We start from the raw sequence: 14,568 nt of genomic DNA on the forward strand, positions 1-14,568 counted from the left end.
GGTACACCCTCCATTAGGTCTAAGGAATGTCGTTTGGGAAGGTGCAGGAGAATTAGAATCCTTGTCACACCCTTCTCTAGGGGCTATGATAATATGGGCGGACATTAATGGGTCTCTGTGTCACAGGTTCTTCAAGACACTTGTGGTCGATAAGGAAGTCACAGCAGTCACGTGCAACATCTCCAAGAGAAGGATTTAAGCCAGGACTCTGGGGGCTACAATGTCACACTCACCTAGAGTGTAGGCCCACTCCCTGTCTGTGGGGGGTGAACTTTTCTTAAACAAATCTTTTCTTCTCTCACCTCTGTGTGTCGCAATTCTTTGCAATCTACTCGGATCTCTGGGTTCCCGGCGTGCACCTCCGGGTTGCCAGCCCCGGCAGTGCTGCGCGCCTCCTTTCCCTGTGCCTCCCCACCCTCAACCGGTCCGTCCATACCCTAACACCCTCCTCCCCCACCCCCATGCCCCAGTCTGATCACAGAAGTCCTCTTCTGTATAGATGATCATTGAGAGGACAGGGAAAAAAAAACAACTTTGGAGGTTTTTTTTTCTTTTTTTCCAAAAAGCCTCCTTCTTTTTTTTTTTTTTTTGAGTCAAGGTCTCACTCTGTCACACAGGCTGGAGTGCAATCACGGCCACCACAGCCTCAATCTGCTGGGCTCAGGTGATCCTTCCACCTTAGCCTTCCAAGTAGCTGGAACCACAGGCAAGTGCCACCATGCCTGGCTAATTTTTTGATTTATTTTAGACAAGGTCTTGCCAAGTTGCCCAGGCTGGTCTGGAACCCCTGAGCTCAGGCAATCCTCTCACTTCCACCTCCCAAAGTGCTGGAATTACAGGCATGAACCACTGCGGCCGGCTACAGTGCCCCTCTTAATGTTGTTTGTTTTCCAAATCAGATGATTCTGTCTTGAAAGAGACAAAGCCCTTCCATGCTCTCAATCCAGGAATACCTGCTGAGCACCTGCTGTGGCAAGAATGGCTGGGGGTGCTGGAGGCACAGCAGAATGCCTGCCCTCAGGAAATGCCAAGATACAATAAGCTTCCTCTTCAAGAGGACCCAAAATCATTCCATTTTGTGCCAAGCAGGTGGGCAAGTGGCTCCAGACAAAAGTCAGGAGGCATTTCAAGTAGGCAAAGCTTGTGACGAGACACAAGAAAAAAATGCCCTAAGGATGAAATGATGAGTCAGCCCTGCCCAGGAGGTGAGACCTGGAAGTGGGGACAGATAACCAAGATAAGAAGGGGAACAACACAGGCCACAGCCTCCTACCCCTGAGGACAACTAGGGCACCACTCCCCAAAGCTGCTGAAGAGGTGAAAAGCCAACATGGAATGACTTAATGAAATAATCTTAACTAAAGTGCAGCCATTTTGACACTACCTAGTTCTGTCATGTCTTCTTAAATTACCTAGCGCCTGGGAGTGGTAGCTTAAGCCTGTAATCCCAGCACTTTGGGAGGCCGAGGAGAGAGGACTGCCTGAGTGCAGGGGTTCGAGATCAACCTGGGCAACTTGATGAGACCTCATCTCTACAATAAACCATAAAATAAGCCAGGCGTGGTGGGACATGCCTGCAGTTCCAGCTACTTGGAAGGCTGAGGCAGAAGGATCACCTGAGCCCAGCAAATCAAGGCTACGGTGGCCATGCCACTGCACTCCAACCTGGATGACAGAGTGAGACTCCGACTCAAATAAATAAATAAATAACCTAACATGCTCTCTAATCACTGGCCAAGGACAGAAGTGGTTTCTTAATGGTAGCTACGGATAATTGCTTTACAACCCCCTCCCCAGCTTGTTGTGTATGAATCAGCCTTTCCATTCCAATTGTTTGCCCCCCCCCCCACCAGCTACAAAAGACTGAGTTAATCTAATCCGTGGTGGTCAGCCTTCCGTGACAGCCCACCTGAGTCACCAGATGTGTTATCCAGAGAATGATGTGTTGACAATGTCAAAGCACAGATCTACTGTGTCAACCCCCCAGAATGTAGTTACTGGAGATTTTTACTAACCCTATTTTCCTATAGAAATCTTAGAAGTAGCCAGGCGCGGTGGCTCACGCCTATAACCCCAGCACTTTGGAATGCTGAGGTGAGAGGATTGCCTGGGCAACTTGATAAGACTTCATCTCTACATTAAATCAGAAAAATTAGCCAGGCATGGTGGTGCATGCCTGTAGTTCCAGCTTCATGGAAGGCTGAGGTGAAGAGATCACCTGAGCCCAGTAGGTCGAGACTGCGGTGGCCGTGAGTATGTCACTGCACTCCAGCCTGGGTGACAGAGATTCCAATTTAAAAAAAAAAAAAAGAAATCTTAAAAGTATCCTTACCCCACCCTACAGGGCCACATTGCTCGCAGTGTTGGCCCCATTCAGATCCTATCCTGAATGTGAATGAACTCTTTTGCTTTTCCTTGCAATTCTTTGCATCTTTCTTGTGGCACAGAATCACAGACCCCCCCCCCCCCCCCCCCGTCAGGCCTGGCCTAACAGCTGTGGAACTCTGACCCATGAATACCACCACATCGTGGCTGGGCCATCTCGAGACATACACAGAGCACCAGCTTATCCTCCATACTCAAACACACACCACACACACTCACACAACCACACTGAATGCACTCTCAGTCTTGCTCCTGTAAATGAACTGGTCCCGTTACAGGGCATCTCTCCATCCCAGCTCCATCCAGGCCATCCTGTCATCCTGCCTCACCTTCTCCCACCCTCACACCCTCCCCTGTGTGTAGTTAAGCCCCTTCCCCAGGGCCCTCCCTCACTATCAACCAGAAAGGCTGAAAGAAAGACCAGGTGCAAAAGCTCTCAACAAGAAATGTGCTGGTCGGACTCAGTGGCTCAGCCTGTACTCCCAGTACTTTGGGAGGCCAAGGTGAATGGATGACCTGAGCCCGCGGGTTTGAGACCAGCCCGGGGCAACTTGGCAAGACCTCGCCTCTACAATACATAAAAAATTAGCCAGGTGTGGTAGCGTGCTCCTATAGTTCTGGCTACTTGGAAGGCTGAGGTGTTAGGATCGTCGGAGCCCAACAGGTTGACACTGGGTTGGCTGTGAGCATGCCACTGCACTCCAGCCTGGGTGAAGGAGTGAGACTCCAACTCAAAAAATAAGAAGTGTGCTATAAAAGAGAAGTGTGACTCTGGAGAAGAGAAGCAAGTGGCAGAGACCTAGCTGCCACAACGTGGTGCAGAGGGCTCTCTCTGAACACAGGCCCAGCCAGGCAGAAAGCCCTGTCTGCCTGGGCCGGGACCTCCAGCTCTGCCAGGCTGCCACAGGGCTCTCCACAGCCCTGTCAGCAGCGAGAAGTAGGAGCAGGGTCAACAGGCAGAGGCTCTCCATGAATATCTGTTGCATGAAAAGGTACTTAATGGGCACTTGAAGACAGAATAAAGGAGAGGTATTCAAGACAGGCCAGGCGAAGCTTTCAAGACTTCATTCCAACAGGGGCCTCCAGGGTCTGTACTGGGGGCACAGGTCGAGCTTTGTAAAAAGATCTGCAGGGCTGTAGACTGGGCTGGGGACAACAGCAAGGCTGTTCCATGCATCCTAGGCTGAGGAGCCTGGTCAGGGGAACCACAAGAGACAGTCTTGCCCTCAGGGGGAGGAGGAACCCCAACCTGCAATGATGGACAAGCACTGATACTGGCCAAACCAGTGCCACAGAAGACACGGAAACCAGAACCCACAGCCTCCAACCTTCCAACCCTCATCACGTTTCATCCCCTGCGAGTGGGATGGACAGGAAACAGCTAAGCAGGGAGAGGGGAGCAGGGACAAGATAACCTCCAGAAGTCCCTGGCTGAGAGGGCACAGTGAGGAATATATCATCCCTATGTTCTCACCACTTCCATCCACTCTGGCTCTCCAGTACTGCGCCCTGGGCCTCTTCGGATTCTTCCCCTCTGTGCTCAGCTCAAAATGTGTCTGGTCAAGAGTGGGCCTCCTGGCCTATGCAGAAGCACCCTGACGCGCCTGACCAGAACAAGGACTGGTGTGAGGCCTGCCCACAAGTCCAGAGGTGTCAAAGACTGTTACACTGACCTGGTCATTTGTCCAGCCCCGCCAGGTCTGTCCGCGATGTCACCGTGGGGGAACTGAGAAAGACTAGCCAGGCGCACAGCAGGGCCAGGTAGAAAGAGGACGGGCCGGGCCTCAGGAGCCACTTTGCTAGGGAATTATTGGGGGAGAGCGGTCCCAGCCCCTATCCGGATCCAGCCTCCCCATCTGTCACATGGAGCCTAGGGCGAGCCTCCAAGTGGTGATCCGGGTGCCCACCGCAGTCTTGCGGGCGCGATGCTCAGGTCAGAGTCTGATGGTGGAGAGGGTAGCGCTCTCGCAAGAGGGCCACGGTCCCAGGACCCTTAGAAGCCGGTGGCCTGGGCGAAAGCCGACGCCAGGCCCCACCCGCGGGAACGCCTCGGCTCCGCCCCCCGGAGGCCCCGCCCGCGGGCCCACCCCCACCATCTGGCCCCGCGCTCGGCCTGCCTGGGAGTCGCCGAGGCTGCCGCGGTCTGGAGCGCGCTAGGGTTGAGGAGCTCCGAGAGGTCGCTGGCGCCTGCGTCCGCCTGGCGGTGAGTCCGCGGGGCCCGACCTCGGGCGCCCACGCTGCCTACGGGGACGCGCCGGAGCAGGACGGCCTTGGCCACGATGCATGCGGCCCCTAGCCCAGCCCCGCGCGGCGGAAGGCGCCCTACAGGAGCCGGGGGAGGGGTGAGGAGAGGGGGAGGCTGGGAATCGGGGCTATCTGCGGGCCCGTTCCCAAGGAGGTGAACCTCTACTTCCATCCCCCTCCGTCCCGAATATTTCAAAAGATCCGGGGCAGGGGCGGGCCGAGACGGCTGCCAGGCGCCCTCCTGGCCGGCCCAGGGCTGCGCAGCCACTGGGGCCCATCACCCAACTCTAGACACCCCTGACTCCCCAGCGTGGGCTGGGGAGGAATAGTCTTGTTGACTAGAGCAGGAGGCTCGGCATCTTGTGGAACGTTCTGGCGGGAAGGGGAGAATTAATCGCCCTGGTGAACTACGTTGGGGAACTGAAACCCGCTCCAGGGAAGGGGGCTAGAGCTTTGTTTGACACAAATTGTGCATGCAAATGAAGTCCTAGGATCCTAGGCCTCCTGAGGTCGGCCACCTGGTCCCTTACCCATCCCTGGAGACCAGGAGAGGCTCTTGCTGGCCGGGCAGCTGCTGGGTCTCAGGTCAGCTTCTGTGAACCTGGGGAAGAGTGCAGCCTGGGTCTCAGGTGGCGCTGCCCTCACAGCCTGCCGGCTGGCACTGAACTCCCTTTGCCCATCAGATAGTCTCACCTGACATGCCGATTGCCCTTCCATTTGGGCCAATGCCTTAAGTAAGCCTGGTGGCCCTATGATTGGGTGCCTTCCGGTGGACAGGTGGCGGCATCGGCTGGACCAGTTTGTGGCCTTGCATGCCAGGACTTCCTTGGGCTCCTCCACACCAAAACCTCACTTTATGGGGGAGGAATTGGAAATCCTTCCTCCTCAGGCTGTCTGGAGGTGGGGGCAGTCCTCAGCTGGACTTGGCACTGTTCTTGGCCATCTGGGTTCTTACTCCCAGCCCCAGGACGTCAGCCCAGGCCTCAGGAGCCTGCCTTGCTGCTCTCCCTTAGGGGTCTCTGCCAGGCCCCTTCCAAGATCTGTTCTCTCCCAAGCATCGTCCTTCCTCCCAGCGCCCAAGCTTTCCAAGCCCGGAGTACCCCTCCCCACACCCTCACCCACTGTTTGTCTTTGGCTGAAGGCAGCAGACTCCTCCAACACCATGCTGCATAGAAAATAGAGTACCAAAACCCCACCTGGTCACATTCCAAGTTCTTTCCCCACCCAGTCCTGTGGGCTCCTGCTTCCCCACTGTAGAGCAGGCCCTGCTGACTCACCTGGCTGAGGCTCACCTGGGCCCCTTCCTGCTGTGTGACTGATGGCCACAGCTTTGTCTCTCTGCCCATCTCCCAGTCATAGAATGGAAGAATAGCAGATACTTACAGGATTGTTGTCTTAAGAATTGAATAACATAAAGAATGGAGAGCCAGGCGTGATGGTTCACGCCTATAATCCCAGCACTTTGGGAGGCCAAGGTGAGAGGATTGCCTGAGCCTGCAGGTTTGAGACCAGCCTGGGCAACTTGGCAAGACCTCATCTCTACAATAAATTTTTTTTTTTAAATTAGCTGGGCATGGTAGCACATGCTTGTAATTCCAATTACTTGGAAGACTGAGGCAGAGAGTGTTAGTTCTTTGATCTGGCTTCTGGTTTTGTTCTCTCCCCAGGTTTGGGGAGGGATATCAACTAGAAAGTGCCTTTATGGAGTGAGGGGTGTGTTAGGAGTAAAACACCGTCTCTGCTGCTGGTGCTGGTAGGTCCCCACTACTCTTTTCTCTCCCTGTCCCCATCCACAAAGTAGGAGCACATGGACCTTGGAAGAACAAGGCACTGCTCTTGGCTGGTGCTGATCTAAGCCAAGATCCTGGGCATGGGGTGGGCAGTCAGGCCCTCTAACGAGCAGTGTCTCTCCAGAGCAGGACAGGCTTCTTTGGCTTCGCGAGGCCCTAGACGGGACATCTGTCCCCTCCAGGATGAAGGTCTTCTTGCCGGTGCTGCTGGCTGCCCTCCTGGGTGTGGAGAGAGGTGAGATGCCCTCAGAGCCCCCAGACCTTTGCACAGGCTGTGCCCTTCCATCCCGGCTCCCGTATCATCACCTTCCCAGTCTCTCTCCCCCTACTGAAGTGAATCACTTCCTTCACCTCCCACTGGAGATCGCAGTCCTGGCAGCCATTGTCTCACTGTGTATTTGAATGTCACCCTAGCTGCTTGTGAGCCAGGCTGTGGTCTCACAGCCATTGCCATTCCTCCATCTCTAGCCAAGGCCCTGACATACAGTAGTTGCTCAGTAAATGCCCATTGGAGTCAGGACTGGGAGGGACACTGGAAGCTAATGCAGGCATGAGATAGGTGTCGCTTTTCACAGCCCACTCGCTGGTGTGCTTCTCCTGCACGAATCAGAACAGCAATTTTTACTGCCTGAAGCCAACCATCTGCTCTGAATCGGACAACTACTGTGTGACTATATCTGCTGCTGCTGGCGTTGGTAAGTGCTGGCAAGGGACAGCCAGGCCTCAGACTCCGTCGTCCTTTTCTGGCCATCTCCCTGGCAGGCTAGGGCTTGGCAGAAACTGTCTCTGTCTGCCTGAAGCCAACCTGTCTCTCTCCTCACAACCTCATTTTCCCATGCAGGAAAGGTTGTGGACTTCGGCCACAGCCTGAACAAGGGCTGCTCCCCAATCTGCCCCGGCCCAAGCGTCAATCTCGGTGTGGCGTCCGTGGGTACCCACTGCTGCCAGAGCTTCCTGTGCAATTTCAGCGCAGCTGACGGCGGGCTGCGGGCCAGCGCCACCCTGCTGGGCCTCGGGCTGCTGCTCAGCCTGCTGCCAGCTCTGCTACGTCTTGGCCCCTGACCTCTCTGACCCTGCACCTGCCCACTGCCCCTCAGCTCAGGAAGGAAACCCCATCCCCTCCCAGATCCCAAGAGGATATCAGAGCCTCCTCACGTGCCTGACCAACCCCCTCGGCCCCAGGTCCCTAGGGTCAGGCTCACCCTCTGCACCTACACGGGCTCCAGCCCCTGCCCCAAGTGGGACCAGCTACCCTCACTTCTGGGGTCAATTATGGACCTTCCTTGGGGGACGAGGGAAGGGATGAGGGGCTCCCTGAAGACTTAGAGTCTGGAGTCAGGACTGAGTCCCGTAGACACACAGTGGGGACACCTAAGCCCAGGCCCTGGTGTTCTGGGATTGTGTGCTTGTGAGTGTGGGTGGTGTGGTTGCTGCATGGTGGGTGGGTTTGCTGTGCAGGTGCGAGTGTGAGGCCAGTGCTGTGTTTGGGGGAGGGAGGAGTGAGAGCAGCCTGAAGAACCCTGAGCCCCACCAGAGCCCCTTTTCCTGGCATTGCTGCACCCGCACTGCACTCCAAGGACAGTCTCTGGAGGCCAGGGTTTCTACAGCTTCCAGCCCCAAGCCCCCATCCCCAAGTCCAGCCAGTCCCTGTCCCTGCCCCCTCTCACCCCCACACTGGAGCCCTCCTGCTGCTTTGGTGCCTCAAATAAACACAGATGTTCCCACCCCTTCCTGTGCTGTTTCTGGTGCTTGGGAGCCCCGCTTCCCAGCAGGGTCCTAATATGAGGGGAGGACGAAGCAGAGAGCCCCAGGTTCTGAGGGGCTTGGGGCTCCATTTGGGGTAGTGGGGGAGGAGAAGGAATTCCTTGGGCAGTCCTAGAAGGGAACCCAACCTGATATTTTATACTTTCTCCTGCCCCAAGCTGGGTAAGTCTAGTGAGTTCAACCTTCCATAGGGAAAGGGAGGTGGGGGGTGGGGGGACCTGGGGTCCTTCATCCCAGAACCTGTAGGAAGGAGCACACTCGTGGGCCAGAGCAACACCCAGGGTTGTAGGACCTGGGAACAGGGTGTCTGATGAAGGTGGGCACAAAGCCAGGCCCAGGGGTAGAACCAGATAGGCCAGAGCTCAACTAATCTATCTGAGGGACACTAGAGCCACAGTGGGTGCAAACTAGTGACAGGGATTTCTGTAACATGCTCTGTTCCTGGTAATGCTAATTTGTGCCTCCATTTCTGGACATTTTCTCCTACTTTCTAGGTGATTTTCTTTTTCTTTTTTTTTTTTCTTTTTTTTGGGGGCATAGGAGTCACTCTGTCACCTAGGCGGAAGTACAGTGGCACACTCACAGCCACCACAGGCTCGGGCCACCACGCCCAGCTAATTTTTTTATTTACTGTAGAGATGAGGTCTGGCCAAGTGCCCAGGCTGATCTCAAATCCCTGGCCTCAGGCAATCCTCTTGCCTCAACATTCCAAAGTGCTGGGATTACACCGTGCCGGCAATGTTATTTCTTATGACTCACAAGAGTCATGACACTAAGTGGTTGGTAGGTTTATCCACATTTTTTGAGAAAGGGAAACTGAAGTTCAGAGTTGAAACCACTTGCCCTGCTAGGCTCTGTGACCCTAGGGTCCAGTATGCCCTGTGCTCTGGGATGGAGGGCAAATTCCTTTTAGGGCTGAAGTCAGAGGCAGCCCTGACCTCCTGGGGGTGGCTGGTGGTCCTGCCTGTTTCCTGCTTCCCCTCCCTGTGGAGGTGGGAGGCTAGGAGGGACAGATTAGTGTCCAGGAGCAGAGAAAGCCTGAGCTGTGTGCTCTGGGAGGGATGGGGAGGAGCCTAGGGCACTGAGTTTCAATTTCCTGAAGCCTAGGGAGGGGTAGAGAGAAAGAAGCAGGGAGGAGGAAGAAGGGGGAGAGGGAAAACAGACTCTAGGGCTGGAGGGCCCAGCCCAGATCCCGCCCCCATCCTGCTCAGTTTCTGCCCTGGTGCTAGGGTGGTCCTCTTTGTAGTCAAATCAGCTCCCTGCTTCCTGGCAGCTGCTCACAGATGTCTCTGGAAAGTCAATGGCAGGTCCTGGTGCTGGACCCTCACCTGCCTCCTGCTGCTCAGCTCCTGTGGGGACCCTCCAACAGTCAGGCCCAGGCAGGGCCCTGTACCACCTCCCCCAAATCCACATGAGCTGCCCCCTTGACACCTCCGCCCTCTTGTGATTTCCAGAGGTCCACAGGCCACTAGCCTGAGCCCCTCTCAGATGCTACCTACATTCCCCAGAAACCTTGTGGTCACGGGCCAGCCTGGGCCTGCAGTGTCCCAGCTTCCTGCGTCTTCTCAGCCTTCTCCTGGACTCGCCACAAGTACTGGGAGCTCCACACCTCTAATTTTTTTTATTTTTTTTTTTTTTTGAGTTGGAGTCTCACTCTGTCGCCCAGACTGGAGTGCAGTGGCCGCTTCCAGCCACCGCAGCCTCGACCTGTTGAGCTCTGGCGATCCTTCCGCCTCAGCCTTCCAAGTAGCTGGAACTACAGGCGTGCACTACCACACCCAGCTAATTTTTGATTTATTGTAGAGATGAGGTCTCACCAAGTTGCCCAGGTGGGTCTCGAACCCGTGAGCTCAGGCAATCCACTCACCTCAGCCTCCCCAAGCGAGGGATCACAGGCTGAGCCACCAAGCCTGGCTACCTTTCTCTTTTTTTTTTCCTTCCATCTGCCAAGCCCCCAACAGCAAGTCTTCCTGGAGGGACTGAGCCCTCGAGTGTGAGATCATCGAGGCTGCTGTTTTGCAAGACTCCCAGAAACCCCAAAAGGGACAACAGATCCGGAACTTACAGGGAAGGTGGTCCAGGAGCAGTCACCTGGACAGGAAAAACCCGCTCTTGGTTGTAAAAGGCACACAGAAGCCAGGCTCGTGTAATCCCGCGTCTTTGGGAGGCTGAGTTGAGTGGATTGCCTGAGCCCGTGGGTTTGAGACCCGCCTGGGCAGCGAGACCTCATCTCTACAATAAATCAAAAAATTAGCCGGGCGTGGTAGTGCATGCCTGTAATTCCAGCTACTCGGAAGGCTGAGGCAGAAGGATCGTCGGAGCCCAGCAGGCGAGGCTGCGGTGGCTGGGAGCGGCTACTGCACTCCAGTCTGGGCGACCGAGTGAGACTCCAACTCAAAAAAAAGGCACACAGTTTATAGAGCATTTTACATTGGGCAGAGTGCAAGGGTAAGCGTGGAAAGGGTAGGGTTTCTAGTGTGCAGGCATAGTATGAGAAGGCACTTATACAATCACGTGTACACAGAATGACTATGGATTCTCTCTAGGGGTGGGATTCTTAGTATAATGAACCAAAGTGAACTAAAGGTACCAAAAGTGATGGGCATTGATCTAGGCATGCCTGATCAGGTCTGAACCAACCTGGGGGGCCAACTGCCTCAAAAGTGCACAAGATATGGTCAGCAGGGGTGGAGAACACCATGCCCTTGACCTCAGCATGACCTGCATGCCCAAGCTGGAGCTTGAGGGGCGAGGGACATCATGGATTGGCCACTCCCAGGACCCCTCCCTAGTCTCTAACCCCCTACTCAGGGCCATATCCAGGGTGTGCTCATGTTGTCACTGTATGTGTCACCCCACAGCTGCTCTTGGACCCCAGGGGCTGGTGGTTGAGGCTGCTCTGGCTGGAAAGTGAGTCCATGGGCTGGGACTCTCTGGGGAAGGCCCTCCCCTTTCTGATCCCCACCTGGGGAGTTTGCTGGAAGCCCTCGAAGACGACAGGCCAGACTCCGACGGTACAGGACAGTCTTTGGGCAGAAAGCATGTAATATCCAGGCCAGTAGGTGGCAATGCTGTGGGGTGAGGTGGGAGCTTGTGCCCACAGCTCCAGGGGAAGGGGATGACTTAGAGATCCTGAGTTGTGGAGTGCAGCCATTGTCTTGTGAACGTCCACGTGTGGCAGAAGACCGATAGGAAGGTGAGGGCTGGACCAGGAGACCACCCTCCTCTCATCTAATTTACCCACCAGGAGTAGTGCTGGGGAGGGCCAGGAGGCTCACAGGACGGCCCAGAGAAGGACAGGCACCAGGCTGAGCAGCAGCTCCCCCACCATGCCCCAGAGGCCAAGCCCCACTCCGGCAGCCCCACTAGAGGTTCTTTTCATAGGAAGTCACATTCAGCTTTCAGTCTTCAGATCAGTCTGTCCATTCTGCCTTTCTATGGGGAAAGATTCTCTAGGGACAATAGGAGGATTCTGCTGATAATCTGGACACTGAGAGCCACAACCCTTGCTAATACAGCTGGTCTTTCCTGTGGGCAAGAAAGGAGGACATCTGGCACTGAAGGCCTGCTTGAGGCCACTTGGATCCTTCCCCACAGACCCTTGAAAGCCAGTGGGGACACTGAGGCAACCAGAACAGAGCAAACCTGTGCCCAGAGCCCATTCTGAGACAGATCAGCCTGACCCAGTCTCTGAGCTCTGCCCCCAGAACTGAGCTTTCACCAGGCTGGGGAGCCTCAAGGCAGAGCCCCTGGAATGCTGCCCCGGCTAGTGCCCCCACCCAGAGGTTTCTTCATCCTACTGACAGTGCCAGTGATCACAGGACAACTTTAAGCCTCCATGGGGTAGGAGTGGCACAAGCTAGGGTCCAAGACATCAGAGCAGTGGAAGCACTCAATGTCCAGACCTTCAGTGGGGTAGGGAAGGTGCAGATCAGGATCAGAGGCTGAAGGGTGGGTTCCATCCCTCACGGCAGCATGAGCAGAAGGCCTGGGAGCACAGAGGGGTCTGGCCCATCTTCACATCATGCCTGGGCAGTGAAGTGTGGGGCTCTTGGCTTTTCATTGGCCACTCAAAATTGTGGGCAGCGTCCCACTGGCATCTGGAGCCTCCGCATGGCATTCAGAAGCTCTCTCAGTCCCACATTCATGCATCTTCCTCTTTCCCCTCTCCCTCAGCACCCCTATCTCCACTCCCCACTCATCTGGCTTCACCCACAACAGCATGGAGCCAGTGACCTTCATGGCCTGGGTCCAGACACAGTGAGGGCTCAGCTCAGTGTGGTGGCTCTAAGCCTGAGATCCTCTGCCCCCTTCTGTTTTGTTTTGTGTTTTGAGTCGAGGTCTCACTCTTCTGCCCAGGCAGGAGTGCAGCAGCACAATCAGCGATTGCTGCAGCCTCGACCTCCTGGGCTCAAGCAATTTTTCTGCTTCAGCCTCCCAAGTAGCTGCGACTACAGACATGTACCACCATGCCCAGCAAATGTTTTGATTTTTTGAGTCTTGCTATATTGTCCAGGCTGGTCTCAAACTCCTGGGCTCAAGCAACCTCTGCCTCCCAAAGTGCTGGGATTATAGGCATGAACCAAGAGAGGGGTTGTTCCCTGGGGTGTTAGGAGGAAGGATGCCTGAGGTGAAGAAATTCTGATTCTGACTGGGGGTGGGGAGGATTCTGGGCTCAGAGCCTCTGAGTTTCTGTTTCCTGGTGCTCAGGGCTCAGTTTCAGTTCCCTGGTGTACCAGGGTGTTGAAAGGAGGAAAAAGCTGGTATGAGACTCAGAGGTCAAGGCTGGCGCCAGGCATGCCCAGGACGAGAGTCTCCCGCAGAGCCCCTTGCTAGCAGCCACTGTGCAGATAGAGCCTAGGAGGGGCCAGGCAAGGGCAAAGTTGAGTCTCAAGCTCAGCATTGAGAACCTGGGCCAGGCACCCCCTGTTTCCTGTACAGGGAGTGAGACCACTCGTAACTGGGGGTTGGATGGCCTGGGGTCTCCCCCTAGGAGACCCAGAACTCTGTCTTGCCCACCTCCTATCCCACCCCTGTCCCTCCCAATCAGTACCCCTTGTCCATCCCCATCACACCCACACCTGCATTTGTTCTTCAGAGAGAATCAGAAGACACAGGAAATGGGACAGGTAGATGGTGCCAGGAGGACCATGGGTGATCACAGAAGGTGCTGGACAGAAGGAAGGGAGGGCTGTCTAAGATGAAGACCCACAGAAGCCGGGCACGGTGGCTCAGTCTGTAATCCCGTGCCTTTGGGAGGCTGAGGTGAGTGGATTGCCTGAGCCCGTGGGTTCGAGACCTGCCTGGGCAACTTGGCGAGACCTCATCTCTACAATAAATCAAAAATTAACCAGGCGTGGTAGCGCACACCTGTAGTTCAGCTACTTGGAAGACTGAGGCAGAAGGATCGCCGGAGCCCAGCAGGTCAAGGCTACGGTGGCTGGGAGCGGCCACTGCACTCCAGTCTGGGTGACAGTGAGACTCCAACTCAAAACAAAAAAAAAAGAAAGAAAGAAGGGTGACATTGCTGGGGAGCCGCTCCCCATGTTAGAATCAGGATTGGACCCTTGGGGGTCTCAAGCTTGGGAGTAGAGACCCTGCATGCAGTTTCTCCCACCCCGGCAAGAGATTCCGTGGCTTCTGGGAGGCTGGGCCCAGACAGGATGGAAGCTGGCTCTCGACCCTTGGGGAAGACAAGTCAGGCACAGAAGACCCCCAGGTGACTCAGGGCAGCTATGTCCTAAGCACTGGGCACTCAGACCTGAAGGGGCAGTGCCAGCAGGGCCAGCGTGAGCGGGGCTGCTCTGCTGGTTCTGTACCCACTTTGCTCATGTGACACCTAGCTAACAGCTTGTCTCATGTCCTGGTTATGGCTGAGCCAGACATATTAAAACCAAGTAATAGAGAAGTTAAAATAGAATATTGCTAGGGGTATTTTAAGTGGACCCAAGTCATGCCGCTCGTCACCAGAAAACCAAACTCTAGAGACAAGAGTTGGTGGAAAGAAAAATAGGTTTCATTCAAGAACCAGTAACCTGAAGAGATGACAGACTATAGTCACAAAAAGACCACTTCAAATTTTCAGGATGGTTGAAGGCGTTCTTAAAGGGAAACTTGATATAGAAAGCATGGGAGTTAGCCGGAAGGGGTAGTGCACAGCTGTAGTTCCGGCTACTTGGAAGGCTGAGGAAGAAGGATCACTGAAGCCCAGCAAGTCAACGCTGGTGTGGCTGTGAGTGTGCCACTGCACTCCGGCCTTGGTGACAGAGGGGGTACTCCAACTCAAAATAAAATAAAAAGGATGCCTTTGGGAGGCTGAGGTGAGTGGATTGCCTGAGCCCGTGGGTTTGAGACCCGCCTGGGCAGCGAGACCTCATCTCCACAA

At 55.2% G+C, this 14,568-nt stretch overlaps 1 protein-coding gene across 3 annotated transcripts; it reads left to right on the forward strand.

Moving 5' to 3' along the window:
* Nucleotides 1-4,487: 4,487 nt before the first annotated feature.
* On the forward strand, nt 4,488-8,146 carry LY6E (lymphocyte antigen 6 family member E). 3 transcript variants are annotated; one of them, XM_008065435.1, is made up of 4 exons: nt 4,488-4,588; nt 6,544-6,654; nt 6,995-7,114; nt 7,261-8,146. In XM_008065435.1, exons 2-4 carry the CDS (start codon nt 6,603-6,605, stop codon nt 7,479-7,481), a joined length of 393 nt encoding a protein of 130 aa, XP_008063626.1. In that variant the 5' UTR covers nt 4,488-4,588; nt 6,544-6,602; the 3' UTR covers nt 7,482-8,146. The 3 variants fall into 3 exon arrangements, with proteins under 3 accessions (XP_008063626.1, XP_008063628.1, XP_008063627.1); XM_008065437.1 differs by having other exon boundaries at nt 6,549-6,654; XM_008065436.1 differs by lacking the exon at nt 4,488-4,588 and adding an exon at nt 6,297-6,382.
* The last annotated feature ends 6,422 nt before the right edge of the window (nt 8,147-14,568 follow it).

Source organism: Carlito syrichta, unplaced genomic scaffold (genome assembly GCF_000164805.1).
Source record: "Carlito syrichta isolate Samal-C Ts95f unplaced genomic scaffold, Tarsius_syrichta-2.0.1 Scaffold308346, whole genome shotgun sequence".
Taxonomy (NCBI): domain Eukaryota; kingdom Metazoa; phylum Chordata; class Mammalia; order Primates; family Tarsiidae; genus Carlito; species Carlito syrichta.

Coding starts and splice junctions, on each gene's coding strand:
- LY6E (XM_008065435.1), top strand. CDS start 6,603: ATGAAGGTCTTCTTGCCGGTGCTGCTGGCTGCCCTCCTGGGTGTGGAG. Junction 6,655..6,994: donor CCTCCTGGGTGTGGAGAGAG/GTGAGATGCCCT, acceptor CGCTTTTCACAG/CCCACTCGCTGGTGTGCTTC. Junction 7,115..7,260: donor ATCTGCTGCTGCTGGCGTTG/GTAAGTGCTGGC, acceptor TTTCCCATGCAG/GAAAGGTTGTGGACTTCGGC.